Source organism: Phocoena sinus, chromosome X (assembly GCF_008692025.1).
Source record: "Phocoena sinus isolate mPhoSin1 chromosome X, mPhoSin1.pri, whole genome shotgun sequence".
NCBI lineage: Eukaryota > Metazoa > Chordata > Mammalia > Artiodactyla > Phocoenidae > Phocoena > Phocoena sinus.
In genome coordinates, this window is record NC_045784.1 from 20,932,856 (window position 1) to 20,952,982 (window position 20,127).

Below are 20,127 nucleotides of genomic sequence, written 5' to 3' on the forward strand. Positions count from 1 at the left end.
TTGCTGAACCATCTTGAGAGTAAGTTGCAGATGTAATGACTACCTCTACATACTTACATATATATCCTAAGCATGAGAGTACTTTCCTAATAGCCATGATACAGTTATCACAGCGAATTTATCATTGATATTATAATTGAATATTCACATTTCCTCTAATGGCTCATGGCTCCTATATTGGATAGCTGGGGTCTAGAACATACTCGGGAGGCACTGTGGCCCCAGGAGGGGCTTCTACCTCAGTAATGCAGCACCAGGGATAGAGGGCAGGAGTGAGAGGTAGGAATGGCTGGGTGAAAACCGGAGAATGAACCAGAAGTCTGCAAACAGAAGGGTTACCCTCCATCCTGATCATCAGAACATTAATAGGCAGGCACTTACCCCTAGGCCAAGTGAAGGGCAAGGAGGGGGTTCTTCTCTAAAGACCCTGAAAGAACTGTTTAAGGGGAATAAGGGAAGCTGGTGTGGTGTTACGACCCCACCCAAAAGCCCTATGTGATCAGGTGTTTTGGGTACTCACTTAGTCCTTAGGCTGCCTCACTGAACAAGCAAGGATCACCTGCCATCTGAGGGAAGCCTACAGCAAGAGAAACTAACATAAATAAATGGCCCAAAAGTGACTCCAAAGAAAACAAATTCAGGTAGTAGAAGAGTGCTTTAAAGTATAATTTGAGAAATAGATCATCTTGTACACCTCCTTATGAACATCTTGGGGCAGATGGTGTTTTCCAAAGATGGCTTTTCTATGATGTGCCCTTGCCAGCCCTCCACCAACGCAGGGGGTCTGATCCCTTCCCCCTGGAGTCTGGGCAGGCTATGGTTGCTTAGAACAGTTGAGTATGGCAGAAGGGGACTAGCTGTGTGACTTCTGCGGCTGGGTCATAAAAGGCCATGCAGCCTCTGCCTTGTTTACTGAAGCCATACAGGAATCCAACCAGCCCAAGGCCGCCATGCTGTGAGGAAGCCCATGGTGAGGCCACCTGACGATGCTTCAGTAGGCAGTCTCAGTCGGTAAGTAATCGGCCCAAGGGTCAGATATGTGAGCTGGAAGCCTTCAGATAGTTCCAGCCCCCACGGTCCAGTCACTCTTCCAACGTTTAAGTTTTCCCAGCTGAGGTCCCAGACCAACCTTCCCTCCTGTGTCTTATCTCAATTCCTGACCCGCAGCATCTATGAACTTAATAAATAGACATTGGGCGGAAAGAAATAGTGTAGTAGCTGCATGTTGTTGGGGCATTGAGTTTGATAGGGAATGAGGTGTATGTGAAATACCTGATCTTTGGCTCTTTGGCTCTGAAGTTTCTGGCTCGCTGTTAGTAATAATAATCCAAATGGGCCGGCCTAGAGTGGATGCAGCCTCAAGTTTGGTAGACCCCAATCCCACTACCTATTTTGATCTCTTTAAATTCAGGAATAAGTTTTCCCAAACACAGGAAAACTGTTAAACTTCCCAGGCAGTGAAACACTATTTCTGGACATGGAGTAAAACAAACACTTTCAAAGTATAAATGAAGCTAAAGAAAGAGGGGGGATTCTTTTGAAGGATATTCACAATCATTTGGTAGCTCTCCATTCACACTTAACGGTTGTGTCTTCTGAAGGACTATTCAATTAATTATTGTTTATAGTCCTGGTAAGTTTGAGAATAAATTACTTATGCTAAAATTCAATGTTGTCAGAAGATTGAAATCTTATAAATACCACTGAAGAAAAATCAAAGAGCTGCCCCTGAAATATTATTTTCTCAGTTATATTTTACCAATATTAACATGGCTAATGGTAAAAATACATTGTAAACTCAAACATTTAATTGACAGTAATTAGAAAAAGCAGCATTATCAGAATGAGCTGATCATTCTGTTGGGTTTTAGTGCCTTGCTGGTAATTTTTCCATTTTTTGCCCTCCTCTTCCACTCCCTGATTCCCTTGCTTACACTCCTAAAACATCCCCCACCAAGCCTTAAAGCTGAAAGATGTGGATAAAGTTAGCCTTCAAGTAATCCAGACAGGAGACTGCATTTTTGGGAGGCATGTGCTCAGCTCTCTGCTTTAATTATAAGATACATTGTCAGGTCATTTCATTAACCGAAGAAATAATTATTTTTTCTGCTTCCTGTAAATTAGTCGAAAAGAGGATTAGAGATTCACCAGAAATATATGCCACTATGGAAACCAGGTATAAATAATAATGTCGGAACTCTTGCTCTCAGAAGGCTGGTCAAATGCGCCTTTCTTATCAGAGACCATCACTGAGAGGGCTCCCCGTATTAAATCAGAAGTCATTTATGGAAAAAACAAAACAAAACAAAACTCATTTGTGTATACTTACTGCTCTGTGGTGACCGAAATGGGAAGGAAATCCAGAAAAGAGGGGATATATGTATACATATGGCTGATTCACTTCGCTCTGAATCTACTGAAACTAACCAAACATTGTAAAACAACTATACCCCAATTAAAAAAAAAAGTCATTTGTGTTTCTGTGAACGTTTATCCTGTGTCTTGGTGAACTGGAAAGCCATTTAGAACCTTTCTAGACAAAGCCAGTCGTACCTTTTGCAAATGTAGTAATTGTCTCTGACTTCTCAATGAAAGGGCCAAGTATGAAAAACAAACAAAACAGAAGAGAATTAAAGGGTCATCAAAAGAGGAAGAAAAACTGAAGAAATACACAAATGTATCTAAGCCAATGACTTATTTGCGTTCACGAAATCAGAATTTTCCATGCCTCTCACACGCTGCTTCTTCATCTTTTTCTGAACTGATACTAGGGAAAATTTTAATCGGTAAATTTGAATAAGATGAAGTATATGGAGAAATGCAGAATAAAAATAGAAAATCAAAATTAAGGAATGCAGAGAAGCCAAGTAAGCGGGGAAAAAATGAAGTCAAATGACTGGGAAGAATAACTGGAAAATACTCAATATGCCAGAAGCCTTAGAAAAACAGAACCCTTTTGAGAGGACATTCAGTTAAAACCAAAAGTTTCTTTTTGGTAAGTTAACTACAAACAAGATTGTTCGAACCCTTTGATTTAAACTGAATATTTAACATTAATACATAAGATAAAATACTTTCAACTTATATGAGGAAAACCACAGGAAGGTTAAAACAAATCAGGCATTTCATATTTATCTTTAGGCTTACTAATTAACTAAAAAAGACTTATCCCCCTGTTTAAGCTGATGTATAATTAAGGTATCAGTACAAAGAATTCGTCTCTAAAGCTAAATTAGGATGTAAGAGGCAAAACCTGAGATTTTGCAGGTACTCTTTTTCTTAAAAATACAAACTTCTGAAAGTATTCTCTATTCTTCTAGTAAATCGTTGAGACACTCCCACAGGTGAGGCAGTCTAATCAGTGCCGCGGGGGTGGGGGTGGGGGTGGGGGTGGGGGTGGGGGTGGGGGGGTATAGAGACAAAGTTTCTTTCAACACTAGTTTATGAAAGGCTGATAATCCAAGAAGCCTAGAATCAAATGCTGCCTTGAAATGTTGGTTATTTCAGGCCACGCCTAGTAGTTAGTTGAGTCTTCCAGTTAATGCAGAGTTGACCAATGGAAACACCAAGGCCTTTTATTTTAAAATAAATAAAATTGGATGGTAGGGACACGGAACATACTTTAATCCTTTTTTAATTATGTAGAATCATCAAATGAGCACAGGCGACCGCGCTGAACCAGAATGCAGTCACGCTCTCAGGGCTTAGCATCAGACTGTTTGATCTGGCACCCCATGGCCTTGGGCTGCGCTGCTTTATACAAGCCGGCATCATTAGTGATTGCGATTTAATGAGCCCCCTCTTCTCAGTTTTAAGAACCTGTTCGTGTTAAATATTGAGCGCTTTTTAACCCTTGCTGCAACCTCTGCGAAATCGGTCCTGTTCTTAGTTTATAGATGGCTACACCGAGGCTTCGACGTGTAATGACACTTGCCGGTGTTCACGAAGCCAGTGGATGCTCAGGACAGGATTCAAAGCCAAGTCTAACTCTGGCATCTGATCTCGGCATTACTGTCCTGCCGGACTGCAGTCTTTTAATCTGAATTCTGAAGTCCAAAAAGCTCAAAAAATTGAAGTTCTTTTTTTATACCTTTGCTGCCCAAACTAAGTCCATGGCAAAACCTGGCCTGCAGTGATTTGGGGGCCGTGGTCTTCCCCTGCTCAGTGTCGATGTTCACAGACTGCGCTGTAGCTGTACTGTGTCTGTAGAGTAGACTGTTTCACGCAATGGATGCACGTACTCTTTTTAAAACTGAAAACCTTTCAATTCTGAAAGCCGTCTAGCTCTGTGGATTTCCAGAAGAGACGTGCACCTGACTGCCTCTCACCACCTGGCACCTGCCAGACCGCTGTCACTTCCCCGACCCTCCCTCTTCACCCTACTCCCACCCCCAGCCTCACGCCCCCCACCATGCTGCTGATGTGCTGCTCCTCGTGTGCTCTGGATGTGGAAGTTTAAGCATGTCAACTTTGAGTACCCCTAAAAACTCAGATAATTTTTCAGAATCCTAAGGTCACATTGCTATTTCCAGTTCCAATTCAACACTGCAGGGTTCTCGCTTCTTCCACGTTCCCTAACTTCCTTCTCCGCCATCATTTTTTAAAAAAAAAAATGTCCTTTCTATTTAACCAGGATACAAGCAAGGTATTTCTCCTGGTATGTGCAAACGTACATGCACATTTTAACTTAGATAATAGGTCCTTCATTTTATAATGAGGTTCATTCTGAGTTTTGAAATACCAGCATTTTTAGTGCACTTAAAATGATTCATCCATAAAAATTATATACAGAACATTTTAGGAATTTTATATATATATAAATAAAATCTAAAGCAGCCTGAATCATCTTAAGTGTTAATCATCTAAGGCCAAATGAATGTGTATGGAGTAAGTGTTGGAAGGTCATTGCTGAGGTATTACACTCCTCTTCCTTTTTTGGAGTAGTTCCCTTAGGAGAAAGGGCAAAGGCAGAATTATTGATTAAAGATTTACTGGAGGCCTTCAATATACTACTCACTTAGAATGAGGTAAGTGAGGGATGGGTTAAGAATTTAATCTTTTATTCTGACTTTTTTGGAAATGGAGAAAGGGGGGCAGGGGGCAGTGGAGGGAAGAGGTTCTGCAGATGACTCTCAAAAGTGGGTTCTATGGGACTTCCCTGGCGGCCCAGTGGTTAAGACTGCGCGCTTCCATTGCAGGGGGGGCGCGTGTTCAATCCCTGGTCAGGGAACTATGATCCCACATGCCGCACGGTTTGGCCAAAAAAAAAAAACCAGTGGGTTCTTTTATTTCCAGTCTTATTCCATGAGGACAGGAAAGAATTTGGCTGGAAGTGTTAGAATGGATTTACTTCTGAATCTCTCTTGCTGTCTTCATCACATTTGGAAGAAAGAGGAGAGTTTGGAGGAGAAGATCGCTCGATGAGCCCTGCTTCTCTCTCTCTGGGCTTGGCCCCGAGGTTGCCTATTTCCCAGCGGCCTCCAGGGAATATGGGGCATCAGGCAGGCCTATCCGAATGTGAGAGAGTTGAGACAGACCCATCAGTATCACAGAGGACAGAAGAAGAACTAATGTTCGCCGAACACTTGATCTGTGTCAGGCTCCATACACGTTGTCACATGTAGTCTTTACAAAAACTGACGTTTCATCCCCATCTGACAGATGAAGGCAGCTGAGCCTCAGAAGTTAAGAAGCTTACCAAGGGTAAATGGAGAAGTTGAGGCTGAAGCACATTTCTGTCCCCAAAGCTCATGTCTTTTCTATCACATCCTCTATCCCCCAACTATCACTGGATTTACAGCAAGGTTGGAGTTTGGGGGCAAGACCAGTCGTGGAACTGCTCTGGTCACGTGGCAGCCGGGGAAAGGGCTCGGGTTCCTCTTTCAGGTGGCCTGGTACCTTCTCTCTCACTGTGCCCTCGTTGCGTACATTGTGTGCACAGCCAGCGCAAGGCAGTCAACAGAAGACTCCCTCTCTGAGCTCTGCCTTCCTAGTCAACACCGTATCTCTGTCCTCTTGGACATGCTGTAGTCCATCACTCCATTTCTGAGGGCACCTGTGAGCTGGCTTCTCGGGCACCTCCCGAGTCCTGTGTCTCGGTCAGAGCTGGGGTCTGTGGCTGCTTCCTGGTCCCCGAAGAAACACATTTGAAGAAAATCTTAGGAAGCAGTCGGCCTGCAGTAGGTGAATAGTTGTGGAATGAATGGGTCTCTTGCCTTCTGGAAACGCCCGTGAACAGGAGTGGGTTTACATGTTCTCCTACTTTTGTACTTGGCAGTTTTCCCACAGCGTTCATTTGAAAACAAATTCAGATTCTGTCCCAGGTTACTTTTATACCGCCACTGGTAACACTAGGGATGTATTTGTGCTGAGGGAAAAACACTGCTTTCAAGGTTGCCTCTTGGAATAAATGTTCTTTTTCTATTCTAATTAAATTATTTTCTTAAACTTGCTGTTTCAGAGGATAAATATTTAACTAGAGACTGCAATATTACTTAATTTTATCTTCCCGACCAGTCACTGGGCTACCATGAGAACATTTTATTATTCCATCTGTTAGATTATAAAATCATGGAACATTTTTCATCTCTTAATAGGGAGAGATAATGCATGTGAGAAAACTTCATATATGTTCCTACGAAAGGAGCTTCCTGTGCGCCTGGCTAACACAATGAGAGAAGTTAATCTTCTGCCGGATAACTTGCTTAACCGCCCTTCGGTGGGATTGGTTCAGAGTTGGTAAGTAAATAGTGTGGCTTCAGATGGGTCTACCCAGAATGCTCTGAACATTTGGCATTGGGACCATTCTCCCTAAAAGTACACGTACTGCTTCTGTGGGAACGAGTCATTCAGGATAGCCGGGTTTCCCAGGTAATTAAAAGTTGGGTTTTTTTTTTTTTTATTTTAACTGACAGTGTATAATTGTCCTAAGGAAAATACTTTTCAACTGTACTAGACACTTTGTTGACTTTTCAAATTTTTTTTCTGGTTATAAATGTGATTTTTCATTGAAGAAAATGGGAAAGTACAGAAAAATATAGAAGAATAGCAATGCAGTGTCCCATGTGAGCAGATCTGCAATTCTTTGGATAGGGGAATGTTGCTGCTTTGATCCAGTCTCTGCCGTGTTTTTTCTGTTTTCCTTTTAAAGAAGTTTTTAGAAGACAGTACTTATTTTAGGACAAATTAAGTCATTTAAAGGGGAACCTCCCATGTGAAAAGTACGAGCTAGCTGCTGTACCTCATCTCCCCCATGAAAAGTCTGAAGTATCTTCACAGAGTATGTTAGCATTCAGTCAGGTGTAGCTCTGATGCTTAAAGCGTGTGCTGTCTAATTGAAGAAGTTGAATCTGTGACTGAACTGCCCACTCTGTAGGCAGAGTGGGATGGGTGAGTGGTGGGAGGGAAGAGCAGGTGGTGTATCTTTAGAAAGGGATTTGCATAGATTTGAGAAGCGCTCGCTTGTCTCCTCTGTATTCTACAAGCAAAGAAGAAGTCGCCGTGGAGAAAGCTGGAGGGGTTCAGGAGGCCAGATGCACAAAGTGCTCTCAAGCCAGCACTGAGGAGGTGCCATGGGGGCCTGGGGGAGGGAGGTACCGACTGTGGTCTGCGCTGCACCTTGGTGCGGGGGGGTGGGGGGTGGAACTGACAGGAACAGGGAGAGCACTTTAGGGGATGGGAATGATGTGGACAGATATGGGGAGAGCAGAACCATGAATTAGTTGGCATCTAGAGTATTAACGGAGGCCGGGCTACTGAAAGATGGCCATTCAACAGTCATTCCTCGGTAATACTGATTATAATAAATTCTTAAGGTTGAGAATGAATCGTCTGAGAAACAGTCTATTGGGTGGTCCGTCCTTGTCCCAGACAAGCAGCAGCCCCTCACCGAGGCAGGCGCAGGGGCCCCGGGACCCCGGAAAGCTCAAAGAGAGGTGGTGACCATGGCTCCCATCGTAAGGTCACTTGGATTCTACTGTAAACTCATAGCTTGTTTCGGGAACAGCGAGTACTTGTTTGCATGAGACTTCTTTATTGCTCCAAGACCATGATTAGAGATTTTCCAGCAGAAAGTATATAAGCGCTCCTGGGAGCTAGCTACTGTGCTGGGAATTCTAGGTAGGCTAGCTGACTTTCAAGTCCCCAGTCATGGTGGCAGTGACAGTCAAACATTTACTATCACTTATGTAAAAGTCACTTCAGGGGCTTCAGAGTGAATTGCTGGCAAATTGCTGACTCACATTACTGAGTCAGCTCTTTTTTTTTTCTTTTTGGTCTCCTTACTATTTCTCTTCCATAGCCATTGCAAACTTGTGCATGTTACTTCTTCCCTTTCTTTTTTAAACATTCGATTTTGAAATAATTGCGTATTTAACAGAAGGGTTTGCTAACATTTGTTCTATCATTCTCATTCATATTCTCTCTCCCTCTCTCAATATAGATATATATGTATGGTACACACATACACACATAAAATACATTATTTTTTTCTGAACCATTTGGGTTAATGGTATACATCATGCCCCTTTACCCCTAAATACTTTAGTGTGTATCTCCTTAGAACAACTCTTAGAAAACCACAGTTTGATTATCCAATTTGGGAAATTTAACATTGATACAGTAATATTATCTAATATGTGGACCCTACTGTCTTTCATCACTAGTCCTAATAGTGCTTTTCTTCTTAAGCAATCCCCACCCTCACCCCTGATTTATGAATCCAGTTCAGGATCATGCATTGTGTTTACTTGCCATTTCCTTTTCCTCTTGAAAGCAAATCTTAAGTATAACAGGCCGTGAAGCCCACCTCAGTCAGTGTTCTCCTTGCTTTCTTGACTTTCAGGCCAGGAAGCTCAGCATAATCTTTGACTCCTTTCCATTTATGACTTTGCCCTTTAAATGAACTATCCCCTTCCGGAAGGATGGGATGCCTGCCTGAAATTCTGCTGACATGTGGCAGGGCAGAGGGCATCACTGCGGATGGCTGACTGTGGCCTCTCAGGGTGGTTTAACCTAGTGATTTTAACAATGTCTAATTCATAGTCTTATATGCCCAGAAACTTAAAAAAATATACCCAGTAATGAACATACTTTAGTCTCATGCGTTGTCACAAAGTTCAGGTGAGGCTGATGAATAAAACGTCCTTCCTGTTTACGTATTTATAAGCTTAACAGTCATTTTTAGTTACTGGCATGCCCTCATCCTCTATCCACAGTGGGATAGTAGGATTAGTAGTCATTAATTATTAGAAATAATTAGAATAAGGGATAATTTTTTCAGGACATGTTAAGACCCAAAGCAGAGCTCATACACCTCTAAGTAATTGGAATCTCTGAATCCCCACCAGATCCGGCAGGTCCAGTCTGGCTGTAGCTGCTGCTGTAATGTGCCTCTCTAAGTCCCATTTTTCCTCTGTCCTCCAGATCTTTGTTGGACATATTATTTCTTATACTGGCCCTGAATGAGATATGTCAGTATTCTTAATCCAGAAGCTGTTTCTGAGGGCCTAAGAGGAATTCTTTCTCCTTCATTACGTGTTGATGAAACTAGGTTAACTCTGAGAAGGAATCTTCTTTATTTCTAGCTCTAGGTTCTTTTTTTCTCCTTTTCCTGCTGTGCCATGCAGCTTGCAAGATCTTAGTTCCCCAACCAGGGATTGAACCCAGGCCCATGGCAGTGAAAGCACCGCGTCCTAACCACTGGACCGCCAGGAAACTCCCCTAGTTCTAAGTTCTTAGCATGCACTTCAGGGTCACACACGTGCTTCTTAAATTTTCTGTGCACTTTTTTTGGTAATCAAACTGTAGACTTGATGTATCAGTTAGGACACGTGTGTTAGGAAGCAGCAGAAAATCCAACTAAACCTGGCTTAAGCAATAAATTGTAACTATAAGATCCAGCCATAGGATGAGGTTTTGGTGTTGGTTTGATTCAGAGATTCACGAGATTATCAAGGCCCTACTTTCCATGGGGTCGGCTTCATTTTCTGGCTGGATTTTCTCCTGGTGACAGAATAGCTGCAGCAGTTCCAGGCTTTACATCCATGGACCACATTGTCCAAAAGCAGAGCAAGTTAATTTCTCTCCCAAAGACCGCCAGCAAGTCTGCTCTCTTATTTTACTGGCCTGAATCGAGGCAGTGATGTCCATTCCTGAGCCAATGCCTGTGTTCAGGGAAATGCGACTCAGTGACAGGCTTAGGCCAGAACTATCGGACTAATGAGGAATTAGTGACAAGAGAAATAGGATTACCCAGAGAAAAACAGGGCCACCCAGGAGCTTTGTATGGTATCAGCTTCCCCGGAAGCACTTGGGCTACATGGCGGGTGGAGGGGGTTGGATGGATACCTGGGTGGAAATTTAACGTACTCCTAAGGAAAAGGGAAAGGAGGATGGATGTAGGGTAGGCAACTAACACAGTATCTCTTTTTTTCAGGTATATGCAGAGTTTTCTTGAACTTCTAGAATATGAAAATAAGAGCCCTGAAGATCCACACGTCTTGGATAAGTAAGTATGGTACCAAACTTACCTGAAAGTCAAAATATCTAGGTTAAAAAATGTTTTGGTGAATGGAACTCATGTCATTAAGAACCAAGAAGTACAACTTGGCCGAAAGCATTAGGTTTCTTAATGGGTAACAGCTCAACGTTGCAGTTTTTTAAAATTTGAGTTAAGAATTTAACATAGTACCAAGGGAATAATGACCCTTCCAATTACGCTTCACGATCTAATTCTTAATCCTTGTCTTCCGGTGAACTCGTGCTGGACACTCACTGTAAATATTGCAGTAAATGTTCCACCTAGTGGTAGTTTTAAGAAGGCACTGGCCTCTGTGTGTACATGAGTTTATGTACTTAGTCCTTTACAATTTGTTTTTAAATTTTCAATGCGATATTACATTTGAGCTCAGAGCATCAATAATGCTTTTATTTTGGAGCAGCGTAAAAGAGTATGCTATTAACATAACAGCTATTCTGAATTCTGTTGCTGTTGTTAGGCACGAAGCCTGCTAAATTCTCATGCTGATGGAAAATATTTCTGGTTTTTCCTTTTCATTTAACCGGGAAACGCTGACCCTAGCTCTGAGTGTGGTTTTTTCACCCCCAAGAGAAATTGTGTCCCCTTCACATTACTTTCCTCCTCTTTCATGTACCCATCGGTGAATGCATATGGCAGGCCTTATGGACATATTATTTCTGTTGTGCTGAGGAATTTCTTTCTAAGTAGAAACCTGACCCACATCATTGTGACACCAAATGCCTTACATGTAGCTGTTCCATAAAAAGAACTAAGAAGCACCGTGTTACGTGAGAGACCTTAGCTGGAGGCATTTAATCCAGCTCTCTCAATTCACAGATAAGAAAACTGAGGTCCAAGATGTGAGGTGACTTCCCCAAGATTGTAACATTAGTTAGGAGCAGAGCTGGATCTGTAAATCATGTTTCCTCTTCCTTGGTACATTGCTCTTTGCAGTGCACCATACTGCCAGAACTGCTGGTCTGAGTCATGAGTAGCTAGCTGAAATGTAGTTACAGATTAAAATACAAAGGGAAAAAAGTCCTGACCTGTTTTATACTTTGCTAGGTGTTTTGCTAATGGGTCTATGAAATGTGGAAAGGGAGGCATTGGATTAGAGCCCCCAGCTGTAATGTTTTCCTTGTTGTAAGGCCTTGCTGTCATTTAAGTTATCAAAGTTAACTAAATCGAACTCAGAAGTTTGGTTTCTCAACAGTCATTAGCTAGTGACAGTTTGGCTGATATCCTCCAAATTAGGACTGACCTCTATAGCTTCAAATTTTGGGATATAGATTTGTGGAAGTTTATGATATGAAATTTCTTCTGTGTGTTTCCTGGAGTCCTGTCTCAGTTTCTGGAACAGGTTATCAGTCAGATGCGATTTATGGACGCGAGCCTGCTTTGGAAACTGCCAAGTGCTGGATCCAACGTGTACGAGATTGTAATGATAATAGCTCTCGCTCAGTGACGTTTAGTAACTTGTCCAGGTTGCCGTGAAGCTAGTTAAGAGACTTGGGATTGTAGAAGCCTGATGTTTGCAGTGAAGGAAGGAGTGGAGAGTTCTGCTCATCGTAGCAGCCTTTTCTTATCAGTGAGAGGTTATATAGCAGTCATGGGCAGGGAAACCACTTAAGTAAAGTGAAAGTAGCTTAGAGGACAAGGATGTTTGTCATAATGATAAAGTTTAGAAGAGCCCCAGAATTGGGGAAGTAGTCTGAGAATTGAACCATTGAAGCAAGTCTCCTCCCCTCAGATAAGTTGAGGCACTTTTCTACTGTAATGAATTGTTTCAGTTTAGTAATATTTAATTTATGAATATGATGGGAAGAGCATTATGTAAAGGATAAATGGTCCATTAGAAAATTTCTTGAGAATATTATGACCTTATAATTTCTGAGTTGATTTATTCATCTTTGCTGTCTTTGCACATATGTATTTGTTACAGAAATATTTCATCATTGAGAAAAATAAGACTATTTGGGTAAATAAGGTTACTCCAAATTTCCATTACCGGGGGCCAACCACTGTTAACATTTTCCTTCCATTTACACTTTTAACTAGGCATATATATTTCTATATGTGTAGAATGTGTGTGTGTGTGTTCTACAAAAATAACAGTGTCAGCATTATAGATCTACACCATTATTAGTAGTTTCATAGTGGTCCATCTGCAGATAACTCATGTGATTTGACCTCCTGTCATTGGCTTTTAGAATAGTTCGTGGTTTTCTTGCTACTATAAGCAGTGCTTTAAAGAACAGCTCTTAAATGCAGCTGTTGGCCTTGTCCAGTTATTTTCCTAGAATCAATTCCTGGGAGTGGAATGACTTTCTTTGGGCTTTTGATATAGGCTGCTCAATTGCCCCTAGAAATGATGCATCAGTTACGCTCCCACACTCTGGCTGACAGTGGTTATTCTTTGCCAGTCTGTAAGCGGAGAATAGTGTTGCATTGTTTTAATTTGCTTTTCTTTTATTATTTTGAAGGTGAAGTTGTTGGTGTGTGCGTTTCCTCTGGTACATTTTCTATTGATACCAGGCCCCTTGCCTAGTGTTCTGTTAGGGTGGTCATCTTATCCTTCACTAAGAATAGTAACTCTTGTGAATATATTTTTCCCAGCTTTCACTTTTTCTTGACTTTATAATGTGTGTCCCTATAAAATTGCTGAAATCCTGCATAGTCCTATTATTTGTTTCATCATGGTTTCTGCCTTTGGTATTAGAACAGCCTCCCTTTACTCCAAGGTTATATACTTATTCAGCTGATTTTCTTTTTCCTTTTCTACAGTTTCACCCTTTTACATTTAAGTCTTTTAAAACCCATTTCGGGGCTTAAAGTTTAAAATTGAGGTGTGACTTAAATTGTTAGCCAGCTGTCCCAACTAATTTGTTTCCCTACTGACTTATATTGTCACTTTATCGATATGCTGAATTTTTACACACACATACTCATTCACCCTTGATCCTGGTTCCAGGCTTTTTATTAGGTTCCATTGACTTGTCTTTCTGTTCTTAGTTACTATCCTCAATCTATTTTTCCCTCTGCACTTTTACAGTAATATACTGGAATTCTTGAATAGGTTTGTCTTAATCACCATTGTTCTATCTACATTTCATCACCATATTTTACTGCTGAGGGAAATTCGTTTCAAAATTTTATTCTTAAAAAGTTTGACATTATTTCTTCATGGAAGCTATTTCTTTAAGACTCCATGATAAATCCTTGGAGATTTTTGGGATTGTCTTCATGTTGTCAGAAGAAATATTAATATATTCTGCAATTATGTATTCAGCAAACATTTATAGAATCTGTTTTGTTAGTAATCACTTATCTGGAAAGTCAGTGGATTCCTAAAAAGGCATTTGAGCACTTTTTTCTTTACTAGAACCTTCTACATTTTGTATCTCTGAAGGAAGACTTTCTGTAGAAAGTTTCAAGCAAAAACTGAGTAATACTTTAGTTTCTCGTGAGTACTTCCTTGTAGCCTATGATGATAATGATGTCTCTGCCTTATAAAATAAATACCAACAGGTAAATAGTACTGAGATAGACCTGGGAAGTTTATACATTAGCCCATGAGATTTTGACCATTTTGACCGTTTTTTTCTTTCCTTCCCACACAGCTTTCTACAAGTTCTAATTAAAGTCAGAAATAGACACAATGATGTGGTTCCTACAATGGCCCAAGGAGTGATCGAGTACAAGGAGAAGTTTGGGTTTGATCCGTTCATTAGCAGTAACATCCAGTATTTTCTGGACCGGTTTTATACCAACCGCATCTCTTTCCGCATGCTTATTAACCAGCACAGTAAGTTGGCTTTTCTTGGTCCAGTTTTGAAAAGATAACCAGAGTGATTTCTCCGAAATGTTTTCCTGTTGCTTCATTTTTAATTTACTGATCTGCATTTTTGTCCAGAAATTTCATTTCTAGTTCAGTTTCTCCTGAGTGAGTCCTATCTATGAAAAAGCTAATCATTAGAACTCTCTGTTAAAAGAAATCCTTGAAAGGCTTTTTGGGTGCTCATATTTGAGACAGGACCACTGCCTGCCTTTTAAGCCTCTGCTGTTACATTCCTGGTGGGGGTGAGGGACCGGCTTTAATGGCAGCCTGGTGTTCATCTCTGAATACTTTCAGTGTCTCTAGGGTCTGTTCTCGTCTTCATTCAGGACGTCACATGTTTTCCTTTTTGGTTTTAAAAACATTGATACTAACAATATTGAACTGACAAGTTGGCAATATGAGCATGGATCTTTTATTTCACAGTGATCAGTGAAATCAGATTAAGCGGGTTTGTCAAACCCTAATCTTGTATTGAGAGTTTTAGTCTCCTCTCTGGGCTGATAAGCAGATAAGAAAAAAAAACAACAACTAAAATTCTCTCCACAGAAGCTTTTAAACTGATTTTCAGCGTGTTTCTTTGTCGGATTTCATAATTCTTATGAAAAAGCATCCAGGTGTCTAGAGTCTAATTCACCCTCTTTGTTGAGTCAGAAAATGGACAGAGCATCTTTATTTTACTAATGTGTTTTATTTGGATAGCCAAATGTTATGCAGCTATTAAATGTGGGTTTGTTCTAAATGTGTGTCTGTTTAAAATGTAAATGTTTGACAGTTTACAGGAAATTTATAGGGGAAAAAAGAGAACCCAAATACTGTTTAAACTACTTAGATAACTACAGTTTCTTTCTGACCTACATATGTGTGTCTACATATATACGTACATGTTTTTCGATTGTTGATTAAGTTTGCACACCTTTTGGTTTTCTTCCACTTAATTAGTTGGCACTTTATGTGTTGGCCTAATGCCCATACTTGTCCTTTTTCATAATTAAAATCTCTACCTATTTTATTTAAGCATTCTCCTTTCGTGGAGTCTAAGTTATTCCCAATTTTTGTTTGATTTAAAAATAGCTACACATATAAACATTTGAATTCAGATTACTTTTTTCTTTGGGGGTCGTTTTGGTTTTTTTCAGAAGTAAAATTTTGCAAACCTTGTATATTATGAAAGTAGTTAAATGTACTTTTAAAAACGCTTGCACAAAGAGCGTTCGTGTGTAGTACGGTGAAAAATAAGCTCCACGATGGAGGGATTTGAAGTGCTCATGGTGAAGACCCTGTGCAAGCCTGGTCTAATGGTGCAGACTGTATTTTCTAAATATTTAGTGAATGTTGGAATAAATGTCTAGGGTAGTGCTGAGAAGGTGGGTAAACTTGGCTGAGGATGAAAGGAAGTTTTTTTCATCCAAGTCACGTTGTGTTGGGGAGAGCGCATTGGATACCCGGCCCGTGTCACTGCTTTAGGACCTGCTAACTGCACCTGGCAGATTTCACAGCACATCCTTCCTCCTCAGTTGTCTGATAGCTGATCACCCACCAACTGAGTGGATTCTGTTGCTCTAAGTCACTGTGGATGCTAAAACGGTTTTCACAATAAGAAAATCTTGTCAAAGCTTACAAGCCCCATATTTCTCTGTCTGACCATCCTAGCCTTCTGTGTTTTTAATCCTCTCCCTTTTCTCTTGTGTTTGTTTAGCACTTCTGTTTGGCGGTGACACCAATCCTGCGCATCCCAAACACATAGGAAGTATCGATCCCACTTGCAACGTGGCTGATGTTGTGAAAGGTAAGGAGGCCAACGTAACGTTAGCGGTTGTGGTTCCAGTAGGATTGTGGTTTCGTTGAGGCCGCTTGGCTGTAGGGTTATGGCGCTGAACTGTTTGCTGGTTCATCAGGCCACTCTGGGCCCAAGCCATTTGATCCAAATATGCCTTGTTCTTTCTAGGTGGCTCAGGGAAGCGATGCATAATTAGTAATGTTCAAAATCGGAGTTTCTACTTCATTGACTAAGGCTTTTCTTATAGTTCTAGCTAAACAGTAAATATTTGTTAGCTTAAGAGTCTAAGTTTCAATTGCCACCACTGTCTGAAAATTTCAGAGAATGCAAACCCCTGTTACAAAATTCAGCTGAATTCACGTGTTTGTAAAATGTATATATCTTTCTGACATGCACTCCAGGTTTTAGAATCTACATGGCATTTGGGCTTCACGGGTTCACTGGATGTGGATCTGGACTCTGTTCCAGCAGCCTCAGGGTAGAACAGAACCCTAGAGCCATACGTTCCTAGTGCCTGGGCACTTGGAATTTGAACAGCAGTCTCCTCATTTTTCATTTAAGATAAATGCTAGCTCCAGAAAGCCTTCCTGGTTGTAAGTGATCCACCAGGTTCCTGGACCTCTTCAGTTTTCTTCGGTGTTAGGGTTATTCGCTGCAGCCTCAGATCCCCAGACTGTCCTCTTTCCTAGATTGTGTCTCCTCCTGTGGCCCTCCTCTCCTTATCTAAACACACACCGTACTAGTTTCAGGACCATAGCTCTCTCCGACCTTCATTGGGATCTCTGTTGCTCTTACTTTTTCTGGATTGTGTAGCTAAATGCCTAGGAGGCAGACGAGGGCCTTGTCTCCTTGGCAGAGCTCTCAGGCCTGCCTCAAGCAGAGTGACCTTTGCTCTTGGAGCTTGGAGGGCCAAGGGACGGTGCCCCATGTGGGCAGCCTCCCCAGTGGGGGAACAGACCAGATCTTCAGCCGCTAAAGCTAAGGAAAACCTGTGCTGTTTGGTTACCCTGGGCATCCCCCCGGTGGCCTTAGCTCAGGCTAGGCTTGTCAGGCTGCCCTGGCCTCTGTTTAGTTAGAAAACATGTACTCACGTTACTTCAGTTACAAGTGAATAGGCTCAGCTTCAGCACGCTAAGAGCCCTGTATGTAGGTTTCTCTCCCACAAGATAACCCTCTGTAGGCCCCCAGCAGGGAAGGGAAGCAGGATTGGTCTTATCACCACTTGTATGTTCATCTGGCCCTAGCCCAGTGGCTTTTATGATTCAGAAAGCCTGGTTCAGATAGTTGACTGCCCTTAGAAAAAAAAGGCACACATTCATAAAGCAAAAGTGCATTATAGTATATTGCATATGTGCCTTTTCTCTTGAACTGCAAGCAATTTGAAGTCAGGGTGTTTGTCTTATACTTGTTTTGTGACTCGCATAGAACTTAGTATATGCCTGTGTAGATGGTCAATAAATATTCCTTGGCTTGAGAAATGGTCAACTTTTCGGTAATTTACTTTTAAAGAAGCTTTATTATGGTACAATTCACATGCCATACAATTCACCCATTTAAAGTGTACAATTCAGGGGTTTCTGGTTTATTTACGGAGTTGTGCAAACATCACCATGATCCAATTTTAGGACTTTTTCGTCACCCCAAAAGAAACCCCATAGCCATTAGCAGTCACTCCCTACTACCCCTCTCCCCAGCCCTAGGCAACCACTAATCTATTGGGTTGGCCAAAAAGTGCCTTCGGTTTTTAAGTAAAAATAAAAGACACATTTTTCATTTTCACCAAGAACTTTATTGAATCACATACTCACCCTTTTGTTCCACTACCGTCTGCCATTTTTCAGGCAACGTCATAATTCCATCTTCCCAAAACTTTTTATCTTTTTGAGCAAAGAACTGTTTCAGGTGCCTTTTAGAGTCTTCCAGGAATTGAAATTTTTTCCATTAAGAGAATTTTGTAAAGACTGAAATACATTGAAATCCGAAGGTGCAATGTCTGGTGAATACGGCCGATGAATCAGAACTTCGCAGCCAAGCTGTAACAGTTTTCGCCTGGTCATCAAAGAAACATGCGGTCTTGCGTTATCCTGATGCAAGATGATGCGTTTTCTGTTGACTAGTTCTGGACGCTTTTTGTCTAGTGCTGCTTTCAGTTGGTCTACTTGGGAGCAGTACTTGTTGGAATTAATCGTCTGGTTTTCCAGAAAGAGCTGATAATAGAGGACTCCCTTCCAATCCCACCATATACACAACATCACCTTCTTTGGATGAAGACCGGCCTTTGGTGGGGTTGGTGGTGGTTCATTTCGCTTGCCCCACGATCTCTTCTGTTCCACATTATCGTACAGTATCCACTTTTCATCGCCTGTCACAATTTGTTTTAAAAACGGAACATTTTCATTACGTTTAAGTAGAGAATCGCATGCCAAAATACTGTCAAGAAGTTTTTTTTTCACTTAACTTATGTGGAACCCAAACATCAAAGCAGTTCATATAACCAAGCTGGTGCAAATGATTTTCAGTGCTCGTGTTGGATATTTTGAGTATGTCAGCTATCTTCCACATGGTATAACGTTGATTGTTCTCAATTAACGTCTTGATTTGATCGCTGTCAACTTCAACTGGTCTACCCAACCGTGGAGCATCTTCCAGCGAGAAATTTCCAGCACGAAACTTCGCAAACCATTTTTGACGTGTTCGATCAGTCACAGCACCTTCTTCATACACTGCACAAATCTTTTTTTGCGTTTCAGTTGCCTTTTAACCTTTCTGGAAATAATAGAACATAATAGGCCGAAAATGTTGCTTTTTTTCTTCCATCTTCAATATTTAAACGGCTACGCAAAATTTCACCAATTTTGATGTCTTTTTTTAAATGCACGCTGATATGACAGCTGTCACATACAATCTAACAAAATTGTTTCAAATGAAGTTAAAGACCATTAAGTGCTACTACTAGAGCCATCTTACGGAAAAAGCTAAACAAACCTTTTGGCCAACCCAGTACTTGCTGTCTCTATAGATACTCCTTTTCTGGACCTTTCGTATAAATGAAATCATACAGTATGTGGTCTTTTGTGAATGGTTTCTTTCACTTAGCACAGTGTTTTCAAGTGTCATCCATGTTGTAACATAAACCGGTACTTTGTTTCTTTTTATGGCCAAATAATATTCCACTGTATGGATAGACTGCATTTTGTTTTATCTGTTCATCAGCTGATAGACATTTAGGTTAGCTAGGTGACCTTGGACATGTTACATAACCTCTTTGGGCGTCAGTTTCGTCATCAATAAAATGGTGCTCTTGGCAATTCAGCTATGTCCTAGGGTTAAGTGAGATAATATATGTAGAGCTCCTGAAGCAGCACTAGCACCCAGGAAGGGCTGTAGGTAGACAAGTTCATGAGCATCCTTGGGCGTCATGTGAGTCATTTGCCTTCTCATTTATACCATTGATTATATATAATAAGTTGGTGCCTTTGCTTTTGTTTCTGGCATAAATTATAAAATATTTTAAAACATTTAGGACATTTATAAGACCCTTGAATATTTGATGAAATATTTCAAGAAATATTGTTAATTTTTTTAGGTGTCATATTGGTATTGTGGTTGTTTTTTTTTAAGGTGTCCTAGCTTCAAGAGAGGTATTTTGAAATATCACACATGATGTCAAATGCGTTGTGGGATTTGCTTCGATATTATCAAGAGGTAGGGCAGTGAAAAAGATCAGGCTGTGTTGAGAAGTGTTGAGGCTGGTGATGCGTGCACTAGGGTTCTCCTCAGTGTGCTCTGCACTTCCGTCAGCGTTTGCAATTCTTCATAATAAAGTTGTAAAAACGTACTCCCTTTAAAAAAAAAGGTTCTGAAGAACCTAGGGGCAGGACAGGAATAAAGTCGCAGACGTAGAGAGAGAATGGACTTGAGGACACGGGGAGGGGGAAGGGTAAGCTGGGACGAAGTGAGAGAGTGGCATGGACATACATACACTACCACATA

At 41.1% G+C, this 20,127-nt stretch overlaps 1 protein-coding gene across 2 annotated transcripts in view; it reads left to right on the plus strand.

Moving 5' to 3' along the window:
- The window catches only part of PDK3 (pyruvate dehydrogenase kinase 3), a 77,186-nt gene that overhangs the window by 16,339 nt on the left and 40,720 nt on the right, over positions 1–20,127 (plus strand). For both annotated transcript variants that reach the window (XM_032619156.1, XM_032619157.1), the window contains exons 2-5: positions 6,597–6,738; positions 10,436–10,507; positions 14,140–14,324; positions 16,054–16,143. In XM_032619156.1, the coding sequence (XP_032475047.1) occupies positions 6,597–6,738; positions 10,436–10,507; positions 14,140–14,324; positions 16,054–16,143 (489 nt within the window). The remainder of the gene's footprint in view (positions 1–6,596; positions 6,739–10,435; positions 10,508–14,139; positions 14,325–16,053; positions 16,144–20,127) is intronic.